Raw genomic sequence first — 17,356 nt, forward strand, 5'->3', positions numbered from 1 at the left:
AAGGTCAGTCTGTGGCGGCCCAGGAGAAGGTTCCTGAACAAGGCAGGGAAGTAAGGGGGAGTAGGAGGTGGGGTACATCAGACATCCAAATCCAATGCCAACAGGCTCCTGCCCTGGTGGCCCTAACAACACAGTGACCATCTGGGAATCACTGGTTTCCTCTACACAGGGTGCAAAAGCAGACAAAATACAAATAAATCCTACTTGGGAACTGTACCACTAGAATGTCCCCTATTGCCAGACTTCTGACACCTCACCCTCACCAATGCTCCTGTCAGTGAGCAGCAGCACAGATTTCCATCCTGCAACCATAATCCCTCTTCAACTGCGGCTTCATTTGTTCATTCATTCATTCACTCATCTATCCATCCATTTGTTCGTTCATTCACTTGGTTAGTTATTCATCAGAGAGGGCCCATTCTAGAGACTCGCAATACAATAAATGTATTTTTATGACCTGGGGAGATGGCTCAGTAAGTAAGAGTACTTGCTGTGTAGTGTGCAGCTTCAGATCCATTCGAGGAGCTGAGAGTGGCTGTGAGCAGGGATGGAGGGGTCGGGGTGGGCACAAAGACAGGAGGATTTTTGGTCCGTGCTGGCCAGTCAGCCTAGTTGAAAAACAAGCTCTGTGGCTGGTGTCTCCAGCAAATGATAGGGGAAGCCGCCTGACATCTTCCTTCAATCTCCTTTTGTGCATGAACGCATGTATACACACATCCACACACATACATGCACGTATGTGCACACAAACACATGCATGCACACACATGCATGTTCATCTTCACATTGAGCTACCACTTCACTGAGATAGAGAGAGATAACACATCCATAGAACTGGAGCATCCCAAAGGGGACCGCAATACATGATAAAAAGCACGTGTAAAGACCTTGCAGGCTAGAATTTTATTTGTGGCACTGCAAACTGAACCTGGGACCTTGTGGGTGCTAGGTGCTTAGCACTCTGCCACTGGGCTACATCCCTAGCCCTCTTTTGATTTATTTTAATTTTGGGACAGGATCTCACCAAGTAACCCAAGCAGGCCTTTTTTTTTCCCCAAGTAAGATAGGGCTCACACTGTAGTTCAGGCAGCCTGAAACTGACTCTATAGTCCAGGCTTGCCTCAGGCTTATGATGATCCTCCTGGCTGAGCCTCCCAAGTAGCTGAGATTATAGGCGTGTGTCACCAAGCCCACTGAGTGTGGCCCTTATAGGAGATCTGCTTTGGGGGATGGAGAAATGAACAGCGGACAGTTCTTGCAGAGGACCCAGGTTCAGTTCCCAGCACTGATACAGTGGTCTAACAAGCATCTGTAATTCTTAATTCCAAAGGATCAGAGCCCTCTTCTGACCTCCTCAGGCACATATGTGGTACAAAGACATTCATAAAGGCAAAACACACACATACATAAAATAAAATTTAAATAATAATAATAGATTATTTTCCCCACAGCATTGGCCATGGGTGAGGGGCTAGCGTGAGCTATGAGGACAAAGTGGCCCCAGGGCAGTAACCTTCCGAAAGCACCTTGTGGCCAGAGTGATGTTCTCACTTACAGAGCCCTCTCAAGCCAGCATCTCTACAGCTCCTACCACGTCACTGAAAACGAAGCAGACCACAAGGCTTGCCGTGTTCTACAACATGCATTGAGTACATCACAGCAGTCTACTCTGAGACCTGAAAATAGAGAGGGGAGTAGCCATGGTGACTAAAGGCTGAGAAGGCAGACAGTCTCACTGGAGCTAAACTCCACTCATGACACGGACCACTGATGTCTTTTTTTTTTCTTAGTTGGCTTCCACGTTTTCAAGAAGACCACACTATGCAGAAGGGGGGCACCTCCTGGATCAGGAACCTTACCAAACACCTCATTTAGCACCCAGCCAAGCCAGGGAGTCCCCAGGACAGCTGGGTGGCTTTCAGTCTCCAGCATCCTGAAGCTGTTGCCATGGCTACCATCTCACTGGACAACACTGGCCTAGAGTCCAGCCCTCCAGTGAACCCTCTCCTTTTCCTTTGCCTGAGGAGAGGCTGAGGGGTTGTGGGAGGAGCCTGTGCATCCCCACTCGCTCTGAAAGGACAATCCCTTGCCTATGTGTACCCTAGGTCTCTTTCCATCCCTGAGCCTTGGCTTCCTCAGCTAGGAAAGGAAGAGGGACCCAAGGCCTCTTACAGACACAGCTTCTCCAAGTCAGGCTAAGGACCGGAAGAAGGCAGGGACTGTTCTGAGCTGAGACTTACTACAGGGACCAGCTTCAGACACATGGGTAGTTGTCACTGTCACTCCTGACCAGCCAGGGACGAGATGCTGTGTGAACAGTGTTATTAGCGGTGGTTTTAGGACTTTGAAAGCTAGGGCAAGGCCCACATGCTGGGAACACCCTGCCAGAGAGTTAGCAACAAGCTCACGAACTTTCCATTGCAGAGCTGGGAGGAGAGGGGTCCTGCAGGGCACTTGCTGGGAGCCCACCCAGGTCTCTCCCATAAAGACTGGGAGGTAGATAGGCAGGAAACCCAGATTTCCATTCTCGCCAGCCACAGCCACAGCCTGGAGACACAGCTGAGGAAGAAAAATCAAAGCAGCCCTAGCTGGAAGGGGAGGTCTTTATGTCCCAGAGCAGCAGTGAGGTGATGTCTGACATTTATTCCATATCATAAATAGGTTATTAATCCAGGGCCAACTCAACACAGGGCTCGGGGAGACAAGAAGGCAAGACTGCGATATTGATATTGACTACCTCAGGGGCTGTAAAGTCCCAGAAGCAAGGCAACTCCATTTACATAGACCAAGCAGCCCAAGGCAGGAGTAGCAGGTCAAAAGCCCTCTCAGGAGCAAGAGGCAGGACTTTTAGGAGGCATCCAGGGTTCACAAGTGAACCCGCTGCATGTTGCATCTGTCCTTGCTCACACAGGTTCCCATTCAATGTCCCCAACTTTGAGCAACATCTAAATTTCAGCATTTAAAAAAGATTGTGTGTGTGTGTGTGTGTGTGTGTGTGTGTGTGTGTCTTTGTGTGCCACACGTGTGCAGGTACACGAGACAGCCAGAAGAGGGCACCAAAATTCCTGGGACTGGAGTCACAAGCAGTTGTGAGCCACCCAGTGTGGGTGCCTGGAACCCAACTTAGGTCCTGGAGGTCCTTAAAAGCAAGAGCTTTTAAGAGCCGAGAGCACCATTTTTAATAAACAAAGCGACAGCACAGTTGTATGTAACTCAGTTGGTAGAATGATTGCCTAGCAAGTGTGAAGCCTTGGATTCCGTCTCTAATACCACATGCAGGACATGGTGGTGCACATCTGTAATTCCAGTGCTCAGATGATGAAGGCAGGGCAACCCTAAGTTCAAGATCAACTTCAGCTACATAGCAAATTTGAGGCTAACCTGGACTACTTAAGACTTTGTCTCAAAAAAAGGAAGGAAGGAAGGAAGGAAGGAAGGAAGGAAGAAAGAAAGAAAGAAAGAAAGAAAGAAAGAAAGAAAGAAAGAAAGAAAGAAAGAAAGAGTAGAAAAGAAAAAAGAAAGGAGGAAGGAAGGAAGGAAGGCAGACAGACAGGAAGGAAGGAAGAAGAAGAAAGAAAGAAAGAAAGAAAGAAAGAAAGAAAGAAAGAAAGAAAGAAAGAAAGAAAGAAAGAAAGAAAGAAAGAAAGAGTAGAAAGAAAGAGTAGAAAAGAAAAAAGAAAGGAGGAAGGCAGGAAGGCAGGAAGGCAGGAAGGCAGGAAGGCAGGAAGGCAGGAAGGCAGGAAGGCAGGAAGGCAGGAAGGCAGGAAGGAAGGAAGGAAGGAAGGAAGGAAGGAAGGAAGGAAGGAAGGAAGGACATCACTTTACAGGTACAGACTGAAATGGGCTGAGAGGTTGAGTCCCTCAGTATAGAGGAATGTTGCCGGACCCTTTCCTCTGTGTACACTCTGCACATGAGACTTAGGCACTCATCCCTTCAAGAGATAGAGTCCCTCTCCTTACCTGGGAAACTCTCCTCTGGCCTTATGGTATGACTTGGCCGATACAAAGAACATCTCAGAGCATTCAAGGCTGGTCCTTAAGGGGCCATATGGCTTCTGCCTTCCTCATCTTGGAATGCTTCATGGAGACTGTGGGGAAAGAGCCAGTCTGTCTGCTAGAGGAAGAGAGGTCTCAAGGGGGGAACTCAGGCCACCTAACTTATAGCCAGCACCATGTTGGCATTAGGGTGAGGCCAGAAGAGACCTTCCAGCAAGACCACCTACTCACTCCTAAGAATAACTCCAAGAAAAAGTCCAGAAGACAATCAGAATAGGGTCCACCAGAGTGGGGCGCCGGGTGAGGCTAAACCGGCATAGGCTCTGACTACCAGATGAAGCCCTTGGGTGGCCTTCAAACAAATAAGATACCCTTGCTTCCTCTTCCTGCCTGTCACCATCTCAGACTAGGGAATGCAAATGGCAAAGGTACATCAGGAGATGGCCATAGCTGACAGGACTGTCAGGGGCTCTTTGCACACTGACAAGTCTAGGAAGTAATGGCTGTGATGACCTTTGCTTTTAAGATAAGAAAACTGAGGAGCAGATAGGTTGTGGAATTGGCCATGGTCAGCATGCATGAGCTGGAATTTTACCAGCTCTTTATCCTGAATACATAGCACACTGTCTACTAATGTGGGCTAAATGGGCCTCAGTATCTGAGTATTGGAATCTGGTCACCAACATGACTGTGTAAAAGATGAGACCTTTGGTATATGATTAACTCACGAGGATGGAGACCCTAGAAATGGGATCAGCCACCTTATGGAAGGGCTGTGACAACACAATAGCCCTCACTGGCCCTCTTTCTTTCCCATCTCTCCTTTCCTTGTAGAATGCCTGTGATCCCACTTTGTGACTTTAAAAGCTCATCTACACCCTTTGAAACATGTCCCCCTGCACTCTGGACCCCTGTGCCCCTGCATCCCTCCTTGCCAGTGAAGTCCCTGGGGTTGAGTGAAGTTTGTTTGAAACCATGGAACAGAAGATCAAGTATCAACCTTGAAATCCCAGAACCTGGTCAGAGCCTAGGTCCGTGCAAGGCCCCCAGAGTGCTCCACGTCAGACTGGGAAAGTGTCCCTCATCTGGGAAAGTGTCCGAGTGGTGTGATAATCATGTTCTCTGGAGCTGGAAAAGCATCCCTCACCCACCTGGCAAAGCTGCCAAGCAAGGCTTTTCCAGGCCTCTCTGCAGACAGGCACTTTCATAATTACTTGATTAAAACCCAGTTCACATACGTGCAGTGCATCATGAAAGGCCCAGCTTTCTTGATTGGCCACTTCTCTACATAGGCAGAGTTATGCACCCACAGCAAGAACACTCACTTCCTGGTCTGTCCTTTCATCTCTCCAGGGTGCTGTGTGTGTGTGCACATGCCTGTGCAACGTATGTATCATAGGTACATACATACACGTGTGTGTGTGAAGGCTGGCGTCTTTCTCAATTGCTCTCCACTCTATTTCTCGAGTCGGTTTCTCACTGAACCGCTCATAAGTTCAGATTCTCCTGTCTTCATCTCCCCAGCACTAGGATCACAGGCACGCACTACAGCAACTAGCTTCTGAGGGAGACTCTATGGATCCGAACTCAGGCCCTCAGGTTTGCCCAGCGAGCCCCTTACCAAAGACTGAGCCACCAGCCCAGCCCACTAAAGCCCCATTTTAAAGGCACAAGGACTCTGGTTCAGAGACTTCTGGGACTTAGGATGGGAGAAAAAGAAGAGCTAGATCCTGCCTACAGGGCCCTTCCCAACCCCACCCAGTGCCACTGAAAATGCAGCATTTGCAGAGTGAGAAAACAGAACCAGATGTGACAAATCTTACACGTGTGGCCACTTCCGCACCAGACTTTGACTCACAGAGGCACTGAAGGCAGAGAGGTAGCACTGAAGGCAGGGGGAGCACCAAAGGCAGAGGGGGAGCACTGGAGGCAGAGGAGTAGCACTAAGGGCAGAGAGAAGCACTAAAGGCAGAGGAGAGCTCTAAAGGCAGAGGGGAGCACTAAAGGCAGAGGGAGAGCACTGAAGGTAGAGGGGGAGCACTGAAGGTAGAGGGGGAGCACTATGCAGCCAATCCCTTTACAAGGCTAGCACAGGGCCTTGGGCCCAGGACCCAGCTGATAATCTATATTCTGAGTAGACCCAATGAGGTCACAACTCCAATCTAGAAGCAGAACCCTGCAGTCCCTTCAGCACTCTGTAAAAACTTGCCTCTACTGAAACTCCCACATCCCTCTAGACACAGAACATTGGTAGCCATAATGAGCAACCCACTAGGTCACTTGGTGATGTTTGGGCATTTCTGAGACAATGGTCCTCCTTCCCCAAGTCCTCTTCAGCTCAGCATTAGTGTCTCATGGCCCAGGGCAGGCCTGGCTGGAGGGTTCAAGGCCAGACTCTGGAAACCCAAAGCTGATTTCTCCTCGCCCCTATCTGGAGCACAAGACCAGAACTCTGCAAGATCTGGGCCTGGCTGTAGATTCAGAGAACAGCAAGACCCATCCTGAGCTTGCCCTTCAGGATCTAATGCCCCTTTTGTTGTAAGACAAGCCCTCTTTTGACGGATCCGCAGCCAACTTCATCGCTGTTGTGGAGAGACTGTCTAAGCAGGGCTCCATTCTCATCTGACTTGTGATCAATGAGATCAAATGAGCCAGAGACAGTGACCTTCCATCACCCACTCAGTCCTGTCATCTGGTGGGGTGGACATCGGGAATGGTAGAGACCATGCTCTGCACTCTGCAGTAAATTCCTACATATGTTTGCGGATAGACACAGAAATTAAGTAAATGTAATAAAACAAAATTAAAAGTATAAATCTCACAGACAGGAAACAGCTTATCCAAGGCGACAGAGCTAAAGAAAATAGTTATACAGAGGCCACACCATCCCAGGCATGTCCAGCTCCAAGCATGTCCCATGCATCAACCCTACCATCCATCAGCCCCAGCCACCAGGCACAAGTGTCATCCAGGGCTCTTCATCATAGCCGTGTAAGACACACTACTTCACTAGGTCCTGTGTCAGGCTCCCATGTGGCCCTGGTCCCAGCAGCCTCTAGCAGTCAGTGAGCACTTGTCAGGAGACTGGTGAATGGTTTCAATGATAAGGGCAGATCTTAAGGAGGTCTGAATGGTGCTTCCCACCCCTTCACACCTTAGTTGAGCCCTAAAATGTACAAAGCATCACTCCATGTCTCCATCCAGGTGGACATACAGAGACGCAATACCCGCTCATCAGACTTCTTCTTTTCCATTGACCCTGCAACCTGGTATTCTCAAAATCTACCCGTGGTTAATCTTGCCCCAGATTTCCTGGAGAGTATGGTGGACAATACAGATCCTGGGCCCCATCCTGGAGAGGGAGACACTATACCTCTGACAGGGTGCTCAGCAGCTCATCCTAAATGTAAAGAACCAGCCACTGCCTAATATGTGTGATGTGATATATATATCTCCCAGAGGCTAGGAGAGAGATGGCTCAGTTGGAAAGTGTTTGTTATGCAAACATGCAGGACATAAGTTCTGATCCCCAACAGCTATGTGAAGGTCGGGTGTGGCAGTGCCCCTGAATCCCACCAGAGCTTCACTAGTCAGCCAGCCAGCATAGCCAAACCAGCAGGCAGACAAGCATTCCCGAGCATCACTAGCACAGGTCCCTTAGCCCAAGTTCAGGCACCTTCTGCCCAGTTGCTACCTGAGCCCCCACAGACAGCCTGGCCTTGGCTGAATGGCATTCAGGGAGACATACATGTGTGAATGAACATACATTCTCGCTGCGGCCATCTGGTCCTTTTTAGATTTAGCAGAAGTAAACAAGCGAGAGAAAGGTTAGAGGGCTGACCTTGGACTGCCACACCCTGGTACACAGGGGACTAAGTGTGCACACACAGGCATCCAACATACACATACTGTGTGTGTGTGTATGAGAGAGAGAGAGAAGAGAGAGAGGAGAGATAAAAGAGAGAGGAGAGCGACACAGAGAGAGAGTAAGGGTATTCCCGCCATCTTGAGGATGAGTGGCCTTGTGGAGCAGTCAGTGAAGAGCAGGGAGCTTCGAGAAGACACATGGAAAGAAGAAGATATGACATAATGACAGTGTGACTCCTGTTGTCTGAGCCTGGCTAGGAAACTGGCTCACACAGTGTTAGCATCACCTGACATAATGACAGCTCACACGGTATTAGCATCACACCTGTTGTGTAAGGGCAGGGACCGGGTTGCATCCCCAGTTTCCAGAATGGAAGCAGAACTAGATGCAGAATGGATAAACAAATCCTGCTGTGGAGGAGGGGCCCGAGCCTATGATTTCAACACTAAGAGGCAGAGGCAGAGGCAGGGGAATCTCAAGTTGTAAGGGTTACATGGCAAGACCTTGTCTCAATAAGCAAATAATAATAACAATAAGCAAATAATAAGTAAATCCCTGCTTTAATCACAAGGAAAAGAAGCACAGAGATGTTAGTTAGCTTGTCCAAAGCTGCACAGCTTTCAAGTGCAGCCACCAGTACACCCTACATCAGTATTTCTCAACCTTCCTAACACTGCGACCCTCTTAATACAGTTCCTCATGTTGTGGCAATACCCAAACACAAAATTATCTCTCTTGCTACTTCATAACTGTTATGAATCCTAAGGTAAATATCTGAGTGGCTGGTTTTCTTAGGCGACACCTGTGCAAGGGTCACTTGACCTCCAAATGAGGTTGTGACCCACAGGTTGAGAACCACTGCCCTAGACTATGCCTTCCTCAGCCCTGTTTTAGTCTGGGCCCAGAGGTCCCAACAGGTAGCTTGTTGGTGAGTTCCTGGTGAGGAAAACCATTAAAAATGTACTGTCTTACTAGGACGATCTCACACCTGGCAGAGCCTGGCACCCAACAAGCCACTGTGATGCCCATTTGGAAGACAGACAGGCCATTGACATGTGGTGTAGTATACCATTTCCTTGGGAATCCCAAATCTATAGGGGGCTCTGGGTTGGGGAAGGAACTTTATGCACAACAGGAGTAAAAGTGGTGTCCCTTACCAATCCATCACAGTTGCTGATGGCCACAGCTGCTCCGGGCATTCCAGTGACACCTCCAGTGTACACACACTCCTGCTGCAAGGGTTGTCGGAAGAGTTCCCGAAAGTCCTCCTGCCATTCCACCGGGGCCCCTGGGGCCACCAACCTCCGGTTTGGCTGCAGCCTCAAGTGAAGCAGCTTCCCAAAGACAGTCACATTAAAGTAGAGGAAATGGTGCCTCGGACCACCAGGCCTCGGGGTCTCTCTTTCCAGGCTCAGGGGGCTGCGAGCCACGCGGAGGTGGCTCCGTGGTGAGGGAGCTGCGGGGGCAGATACCACATGGGACAAGAAGCGTCCCTGGAAATCCGTGCTGCAGGGCACAGTCACAACATAGTCGTGAAGTTTCCCAGAGAGGTGCAGGTCTGTTGGAGGTAAACACAGAGTCACTTTACTATGCACTGTGCAGAGGTTAAGAGGAAGATGGGAGGGGGGGTATGGGGGACTTTGGGGATAGCATTGGAAATGTAATTGAGGAAAATATGTTATAAAAATATTAGGCCGGGCGTGGTGGCACACGCCTTTAATCCCAGCACTCGGGAGGCAGAGGCAGGCGGATTTCTGAGTTCGAGGCCAGCCTGGTCTACAGAGTGAGTTCCAGGACAGCCAGGGCTATACAGAGAAACCCTGTCTCGAAAAACCAAATAAATAAATAAATAAATAAATAAATAAAAAATTTAAAAAAAGAGGAAGATGGGAATCCAGGGATGGGGGGGTCATAGGGTGAGGGTAGAGATGATGAACAGGCAGCCCTGAGCATCACTTATCACAGGTCCCTTAGCCCCAAGTTCAAGTACCTTCTGCCCATTGCTACCTGAGCCCCCACCCCCACCCCCCATTCAGTCTGAACTTGGCTGAATGGCATTCAGGTAGAAATAAATGTGTGAACATACATTCTCTCTGTGGCCATCCGGCATATATATATATACATATATATACATATATATGTATATATACACACATACATACACACACATATACATACACACATATATACACATATATGTGTGTGTGTGTGTATATATATATATATATATATATATATATATATCAGAAGTAAGTAAATAAATTATGTTAAACAGAGTCCTGTCACCAAAGCAACAGGCCTTCCAACCTTGAGCACTGCTTAGAAAGGGCTGAAATTCCAGATCTGCCTCAACTCCCCCAGTGTGCTGAAGTCACCAGCCCGGCCTGGGCAGGGCCCTTGCCAAGCTCCCAAGAGTGTGGCTGCCAAAACAAACACACCTAGAAACCCAGGGGACCCTGGCCCCTGACACAGAGAGAGGAGGAGCTGGAGGAAGGAGCGAGGGAATGTACCGTTATATATTTTTCCGAGGTTAGAAAGGAAACTTTTTTTAAAGCATCACAGCGGCTGTGAGATTTCTGCACTGCCCAGCCCCAAGCAGGATAAATATAGAACTTCCAAAATAAAAAGAGACACAGGGGGTGACCTGCCCACTTGGGCTGACTTAAGTGTGAGGTCATGGCCCCAGGCTGTAGGCCATTTGCCAGTGGGCCCCATCCTCACCCGCCCGGCTTTCTCCCTGTGAACAGCCAGTCAGAAAAGACAGCTCATTGGCTTCCAGGCCTGGTGATTCATGGACACAAGTTGGAAGGAGTTTTCACTCTCCATAGTTCCGTTTCTTGCCTCCTCAGCTCGCAGCACTGATAAAACACACACAAAGGAAGGATGCACCCTTGAGGTCCCCCAGGACACTGTACTCGGAGTATGGTGCTCCTTTATCTCTTAGCTGGACAGCTAAGATTGCGGAACCCAAAACTGCGCAAGACCGGTCCCACTTGGGCACATGAACCCTGTTTGGAAATAACTAGAGCCTTTTCTTGTTTGCCTAAAAGCACCTGAAGGGTACCCATGCTGTGAGATGTGTGTGGTGTGTCTCTGCTCTCTTCCTGGGAGACAGTGTCTACAGTGTCTGAGGATGCTATGGAGGAGAATTAGGGTACAAACTTCTTACTGGTCAGAAGCAAGAGTGCCCACAGTTTTCTTCTATGGGAAGCAATCATCTGTTAGCCTGATTTTGTGTGACATCTTAGACATGCACACTCAGAGGCGCACGTGCAAACAATCCCACAAGTGGAGACAGGGCATTGAAAGATCAATGGCGGAGGGTTGGGGTGGTGAGGGGAAGGGTGGGTTGTGACTTTTCTTCACTGGAAGAGTTCCCAATCCTCTCCTGCAGGTCACACTACCTCCAGTGACAGGAAAGGGACAGGGATTACTAGAAGCAGCCAAAGCTAAGCAACTCAACCCACACCAGGCGCACCGCCTTCCACTCCCCTCGAACTCTGCCTGGTTGGCTCCTGCATCCAGGAGCCACTCTGGCCGCCAGCACCCCCAGAGACCCCACGTCCCCGCGCGCCCGGCCCGCACGCACCTGGGGTCTGACTGCCGGCGGCGGCACAGAGCGCGCAGTACCAGGGCAGCAGGCAGTGGAGCAGAGCTCGGAGCCAAGCCATGTGGCTGCGCGGGGACGGGGACCTCCAAAAGTCAGAGTCCCGGGGCTGCCGGATCGCAGAGCAGCCGGCAGCCTCCGCCTCCCGCTGGCCCGCTCCCGGACCCCGGCACGGCGCCCTCACTGCTGGCTCCAGCGGCGGGCGAGCCGGGCTAGGGGCGCGGGGCGGGTACACGGGCGGGGCGGGGCGCGCGGCTCGGGCGGGGGGCGCGGGCGCCGGGGGCGGGGGCGGGCCTGGCGGGCTAAGGCGTGCGGCCCGGATCGGAAGTGCCACGCGGAGCCCGCGCAGGGGCTCCCGGCGTACGGGGTGATCGTCCCTTCAGACGCCAGAGCTTTCCGGAGTCACGGCCTGAACCTCTTCCCATAGCCGCTCCTCCCCGTTTGCAGGCTCTGTGACTACTCCAGAGCCACCGCACCCAGTAGTGTCCCCATTGAATTTTGAAGGCGCAGATTGGGAGCTCCCCCCTCCCCTGTCAGGATGCCCAACTAGCCCCTGACCCCTTGAATCTTCCCACTTTGCAGATGATAGCGCCGTGGACTCTCAGGTCACAGCGATATGAAGGGGGGGGGGGGGGCTGCAAGGCTTTACAGCCCAACTGCCCAGATGGAAATCCTGGTGCTGAGCCTCAGTTTCTTCATCTGTGGCATAATTGTTAACCACAGCACACAAAAGATGAACACCCAGCGTGTCCACCCCTGTCACAGTACTGAGCACTGTAGTGCAAGGAGCACAGAGTCCACAGGCTGAGCAGATGCTGTCTTGGCAGCTCGCTGAGAACAGTTCCACAGTCAGGGCCCAGAGCCCAACAGAAAACCCCATGTTCTTGCTTCACTTTACAAGTATGTCCTTAATAATTTGAAATGAGACTCGAATTCAAACTACTCACAGGTGGAAACTTAGAGCAGGGAGGATTTGGTTGGCCTTGCTATTTTTATTTTGTTGTTGTGTTTAACTGTGGCTATGGCTTTGAAATGATGCTGGGGTCTGGGGTGGCCAGCTCATTTCTGAAGTCAGCTCAGAGAGCTGATACCCATTATACTCCAAGTAACATTGAAGCACTCGGTTAGAAATGTCACCAACCAACCACCAGATGAATAAATGTTAAGTCTTTCTCTTAAAGACCTGTGAGGTCATGACAAGGTTCACGGGGGGGGGGGGGGGGCGCTGTGTGAAGCTGATGGGACAAGAAGTGGGCCAGGGTTGAAGGAGAGTCAAGGAGATGACCAGGCTGTAGGCTACAGAGGTTCATCCCCAGAGCTCTGCCAATCGAAGTGGTTCTAAGATAAGGGCTTGACTTCCCAGGGCCTCAGTCTTCCAAGCTGTAAATTGGGAACAGATGTGGCAAGTGACATAAGGATAGCTCACTTGCTCCCTACTGAGAAGCCAGCCCAGAGAAGATTCCTTTAGAAAGCCCAGGCACCCTGGCCAGATTCCAGCTCCTCCTTCCTGCCCCCAACAGAGCAAGCCCTGAAGAATAGACTTGTAGCTCCGACCCCTGGAGTCTGAGTCATGAGCTGTGGGCTGGGGCCTTCCCTGGAGCCAGCCTTGGTAAAGAGAAATTAAAACCTCATCCCCTCTCTCTGCCCCCACCCCCTTTCCCTGGGGCTACAATGGTTGCTTGTGTTGGCCCAGGATTATGTGTCCAGGCCCTTCTCCACTGAGAAAGGCTTTGTTAGGGAGAGGGCACTGGGGACACAAGGTAAGGAAGGGGCTGGGTGGCCTTACTCCAGAACGTGAACAGGGCTGTGTGGAGCAACCACTGCCTTAGGCTGGAGACCCTCCTAGGAAAGCGAGTTCTGGGATTTCTCAGGCTAATGCCTTAGAACTTTGCACAGGAATGAGTAGCTTGGTGGGGAAGGCAGGTGGCACTCTCTGGGGAGTGGCCTTCCCACACCTATATCCAATATTCCATGCCAGGTTCCAGGGCAACGAATGCTAGAAGGTGTCATTTGTCCCCAGTCAGAGGAGATGGCTCATGTTCCAGTAAGCTTTGAGTCAGGTGAGAGAAGGCTGGAGGATAGTGGGTGGGGGAGCAGGGTTGGGGGCGGGATGCGTGGGGGGAGAAGCCTAGGGAAGGCAGGAAAGCCCAGTGGATAGCAGGACATTGCCCTGTCTGGGAGGAGGGCCATGCGCAGAGAGGAGGTGGACCAGCCTGCCTGTAGGGAGTGTCCCACACAGAAGGAAAGGCGGCATTAGCTAGATAGATGCTCTGGTCTAGTTATCCAAGAGGGGAGGGGGAGGCAGACGAGAAGAGGGAGGGGGGAGAGGAGTTAGAGCACTGAAAAGTAACACTGCAGTAGCAAGTGTAGGGAGAATCCAAAGCCCACAGGCAAAGAGGGTGTGCCTGACCTCCAACCTGAGCTCCTCTGAACAGCCCAAATCCCAGGAGTTGTGGGGGGCTACAGGAAGGGCTCGCCAACTGTTTCCTCTCTATCTCACCACAGGACAACTGAGGTCACACAACTGAGTACCAGTAGAGTCAGACCTCCCCAGCTGAGGTCCCTGCTGGCTGAGCTGTGAAAGAAGAGCCCCTCACCAACCACCACTTCCTTCCCGCTGGCCTGCTTGCGGTCTTGGGGTGAAGATCAGGCGGCTCAAGGTTGAGACACAATGTATCTTTATTAGGGAGTTGCCGGTGTACGTGGGAGACAGAGCTGACCTAGAGGCTGCTGTTGTCACAGCATATATCCAGCAGGTGGCTGCTGCTTGCTGGGTATTAGAGACTTGACATATCTGATTACCAACCCAGAAGGGATGAGACGCCCAGGACTTAGAAAGAGGATTCTCATCTTAGAGTGTTTGATACAACCAGTGGCCTAAGGCCCTGAAATTCCCAGGAAATGAAGAGAGTCCCACCAGAGCTCTGTGCATACCTCTACGGCCCACCTAGACCAGCTGGTCTCAGTCTGTCCCTCTCCACCCCTTGGAGCTACCTAAGACCATCTATATATCAGATTTTTGCATTACCACAGTAGCAGAATTTCATTTATGAAGTAGTAACAAATACAATTTTATGGTTGGGGGGGTCACCTCAACATGAGGAACTGTATTAAAGGGTCTCAGCATTAGGAAGGTTGAGAACCAGTGACCTAGACCATCAGGAATCCAGGCAGCTGGAGCCCCCGGGTGACCTCTAAATTCACATAGCAGACGCTAATGATCTTCCAAATACAGCATCTCCTTTCTAAGACACATTCTGACCCAGAACACAGCACACCTTTCCTGAATAGCAGCACACCGTGTTTCTAAACACATCACTCAGCTCCCTGGAATCTTCTCCAGCTATACCCAGAAGAGAGAGCCCTTCACATTGGGTGTCTCTCTCTTATGTCAGACCTCCAAAGCCTTTGTTCGCCATCCTCCTGCCTCCACAGCCCTCCAGCCTAGCTCCTTGTGGGTACCATGCTCATCTGACCTCGTGACCTTTGCAAAGCTTTTCCCTTTATTTTGAGGAGTCTACCTTCTTCTAGTCAATTCTTGCTGCCTTCGGAGGTCATCCTATGTGACTGTTAGATTTGTATCTGCTTTCTCCCATCCCCCACAGGAAGCAGGGGCCTGAAAGGATTTTTTAAAAACTCCTTGTGTCTTCAGTGGCATCAGTATCCTTGTGCTGGACACATAGTAGGTCCTCACAAATACTAAATAATCAAATGAATAGGAGTCAGAGATGGAGTCCCATGGAGAATCTGAGGGGTCAGGTATTTCCCAGACCACTCAGCCATTCCAGGGGTAGTCTCAAGACGCGTATGGAAACTATGAGTATACCATTACGGTGTCCAGAATCCATAGTCGGGGTGGGGATAGGGAAGAAGAGATGTATTCCTGGTTCCTTAACCTTAAAAGAACATTGAAAATTGAAACAGTCGTCATAGCTAACACTCGACACACCAACCTCAATCTCCTCAACAGCCCCTTCCTGGTCAGGCTGCTCACACCAGAACCTTCAACTGGCAAACACCCACGCCCATGTAGTACCGGGCTTGCAAACACACTGACCACTGTAAGCTGCCAGTCTCTTCAGGGTTATTCAGTTCATTTTGTGTGTTCCCTTTTGTATTTTTCAAAATGTCTTCCTGATAGCCACGGTAGTTGTGCTGAACTAGATTTATGTCAAATTGGCACAAACTGCCACCATCTGAGAGGAGGACACTTTAAGAAAATGCTTCCATAAAATCGGGCTGTAGGTAAGCCTGTGGAACATTATCTCAATCAGTGACTGGTGAGAGAGGGGCCATCCCCACTTTCTGGCACGGGATTCTGGGAATTGAACTCAGGTTGCCAGGATTGGAGGCAAGCACCTTTACCAGGCTACTTATCTTACCAGCCTGGGGTTCTTTTTTTTTTCTTTTTTTCTTTTTTTCTTTTTCTTTCTTTTTTTTTATGAGAGGCTATTTAACTTCAAAAATAAAAATCATCATTTGGTGACATGTACCCTAACTGCTCTAGAGAAAGGGGCAATGTGCTGTCTGTTGGCCTCTAGGGAAGAGGATGCCCGCGTCCCAATCACAGACCGTGCCGTTTCTGAAGTGGGAATCACAGAACCGGAGCTGAGAAGGACAGCTGTCCTTTCTGGCCTCCAGTCCTCAGGGACATGGAGACTTCCTTTCTCTGCGCCCTTCAACCCAGAGCAACCACGCCACGCAACGATTACACACAGGGTGCAAACAGCGTTGTTTCTAACTGACCTCATGGCCCAGCTGCTCTCGGGGATTGTCCGCTGCTCTGTAATGCAAGACAAGTCACTGTGGTTAGCTGAACCCAGCCGAGTCTCCTAGATACGGACATTAGAACCTTGCCAAAAATGTGCAGAGGAAACGCTGGGGAGAACAAGGAGGAGGATGTGGGGAAAGGCCACAAGGCACGATCTCTCCCTGTCCTCTGGATGCTCCAGGAATTCTGCCTGGGGCTGCTGGGGCTCCTCTGTGCTTCAGCCCCAGGCTTGGACATTGGGATGGCTAAGGACCTGTACCCAGGATGAGTGGCAGTTCACAAGACTGCTGTTTTTTCCTCAGTCTTAATTGACCCCATTTTTTAAGGCTTTGTTTAGTAGAGCTGTAATACTTAACTTTGAGCAAATATCAGAATCTCCCATAGGACACAGGTTACTGGGTTCTTTCCCTCAGTTTCTGATCCAGCAGGTTCTGGGGTGGGGCCTGAGAACCTGCATTCTGACTAAAACACAGGAGGAGGCTGATCCTGCCAGTAAGGTTCCTTTATTGACAATCACTATCTTTAACCCCTGCTAGATGCCCATTCTCCCATAGTGGGAGGGGAGATTTAAACCCTTCACCCTCTTCATTTTGGCTGAAAATGGTCATGGTTAGGAGCTGAGGGGAGACTTGTGTTATCTTTGTTAGTTAGTTTTTATTTTTATTTCTGGTGTGTAAGTGTGTGTGTGTTGGGGGGGGGGGGCTTGTTCTTCTGTGATGCTGGGCACAGGGCCAGAGTCTTACAAACACTAACCAAATGGTCTATCCATGAGCTACAATCTCAGCCCAACTGGTCAGAAAGATGCTCAAAAGCCACTGGACAGGGAGCCCAGAGACTTAGGGCGATAGATGCTCTGAATGACCTCACTGTATGGTTTTGACAAGTTATCTGTCCTCACTGGGCCTCCATCTGTGACCCTGTAAGATAAGCAACTGACAGTTTTCTGTAGCTACTATTGCCTTAGGCTTACTGTTGCTGTAATGAAACAATGTGGCCTAAGCAACTTCTGGGGAGGAAAGGGTTAAATTGGAACCATTGTAGTCCTTCCCTGAAGGAAGTCAGGACAGGAACTCAAACAGGACAGGAACCTGGAGACAGAAGCTGAGGCAGAGGC

At 50.3% G+C, this 17,356-nt stretch overlaps 1 protein-coding gene across 1 annotated transcript in view; it reads right to left on the reverse strand.

Moving 5' to 3' along the window:
- Nucleotides 1–11,666, reverse strand: part of Adamts14 (ADAM metallopeptidase with thrombospondin type 1 motif 14) — a 79,550-nt gene extending 67,884 nt beyond the window's left edge. Inside the window, exons 1-2 of the mRNA XM_021174539.3 lie at nucleotides 11,454–11,666; nucleotides 9,022–9,422 (exon numbers count right to left, since the gene is read on the reverse strand). Coding sequence (XP_021030198.1) covers nucleotides 9,022–9,422; nucleotides 11,454–11,535 — 483 coding nt within the window. The 5' untranslated portion in view covers nucleotides 11,536–11,666. The remainder of the gene's footprint in view (nucleotides 1–9,021; nucleotides 9,423–11,453) is intronic.
- Between the last annotated feature and the right edge of the window lie 5,690 nt (nucleotides 11,667–17,356).

Source organism: Mus caroli, unplaced genomic scaffold (assembly GCF_978045245.1).
Source record: "Mus caroli unplaced genomic scaffold, Mus_caroli_1 scaffold_9, whole genome shotgun sequence".
NCBI classification, from domain to species: domain Eukaryota; kingdom Metazoa; phylum Chordata; class Mammalia; order Rodentia; family Muridae; genus Mus; species Mus caroli.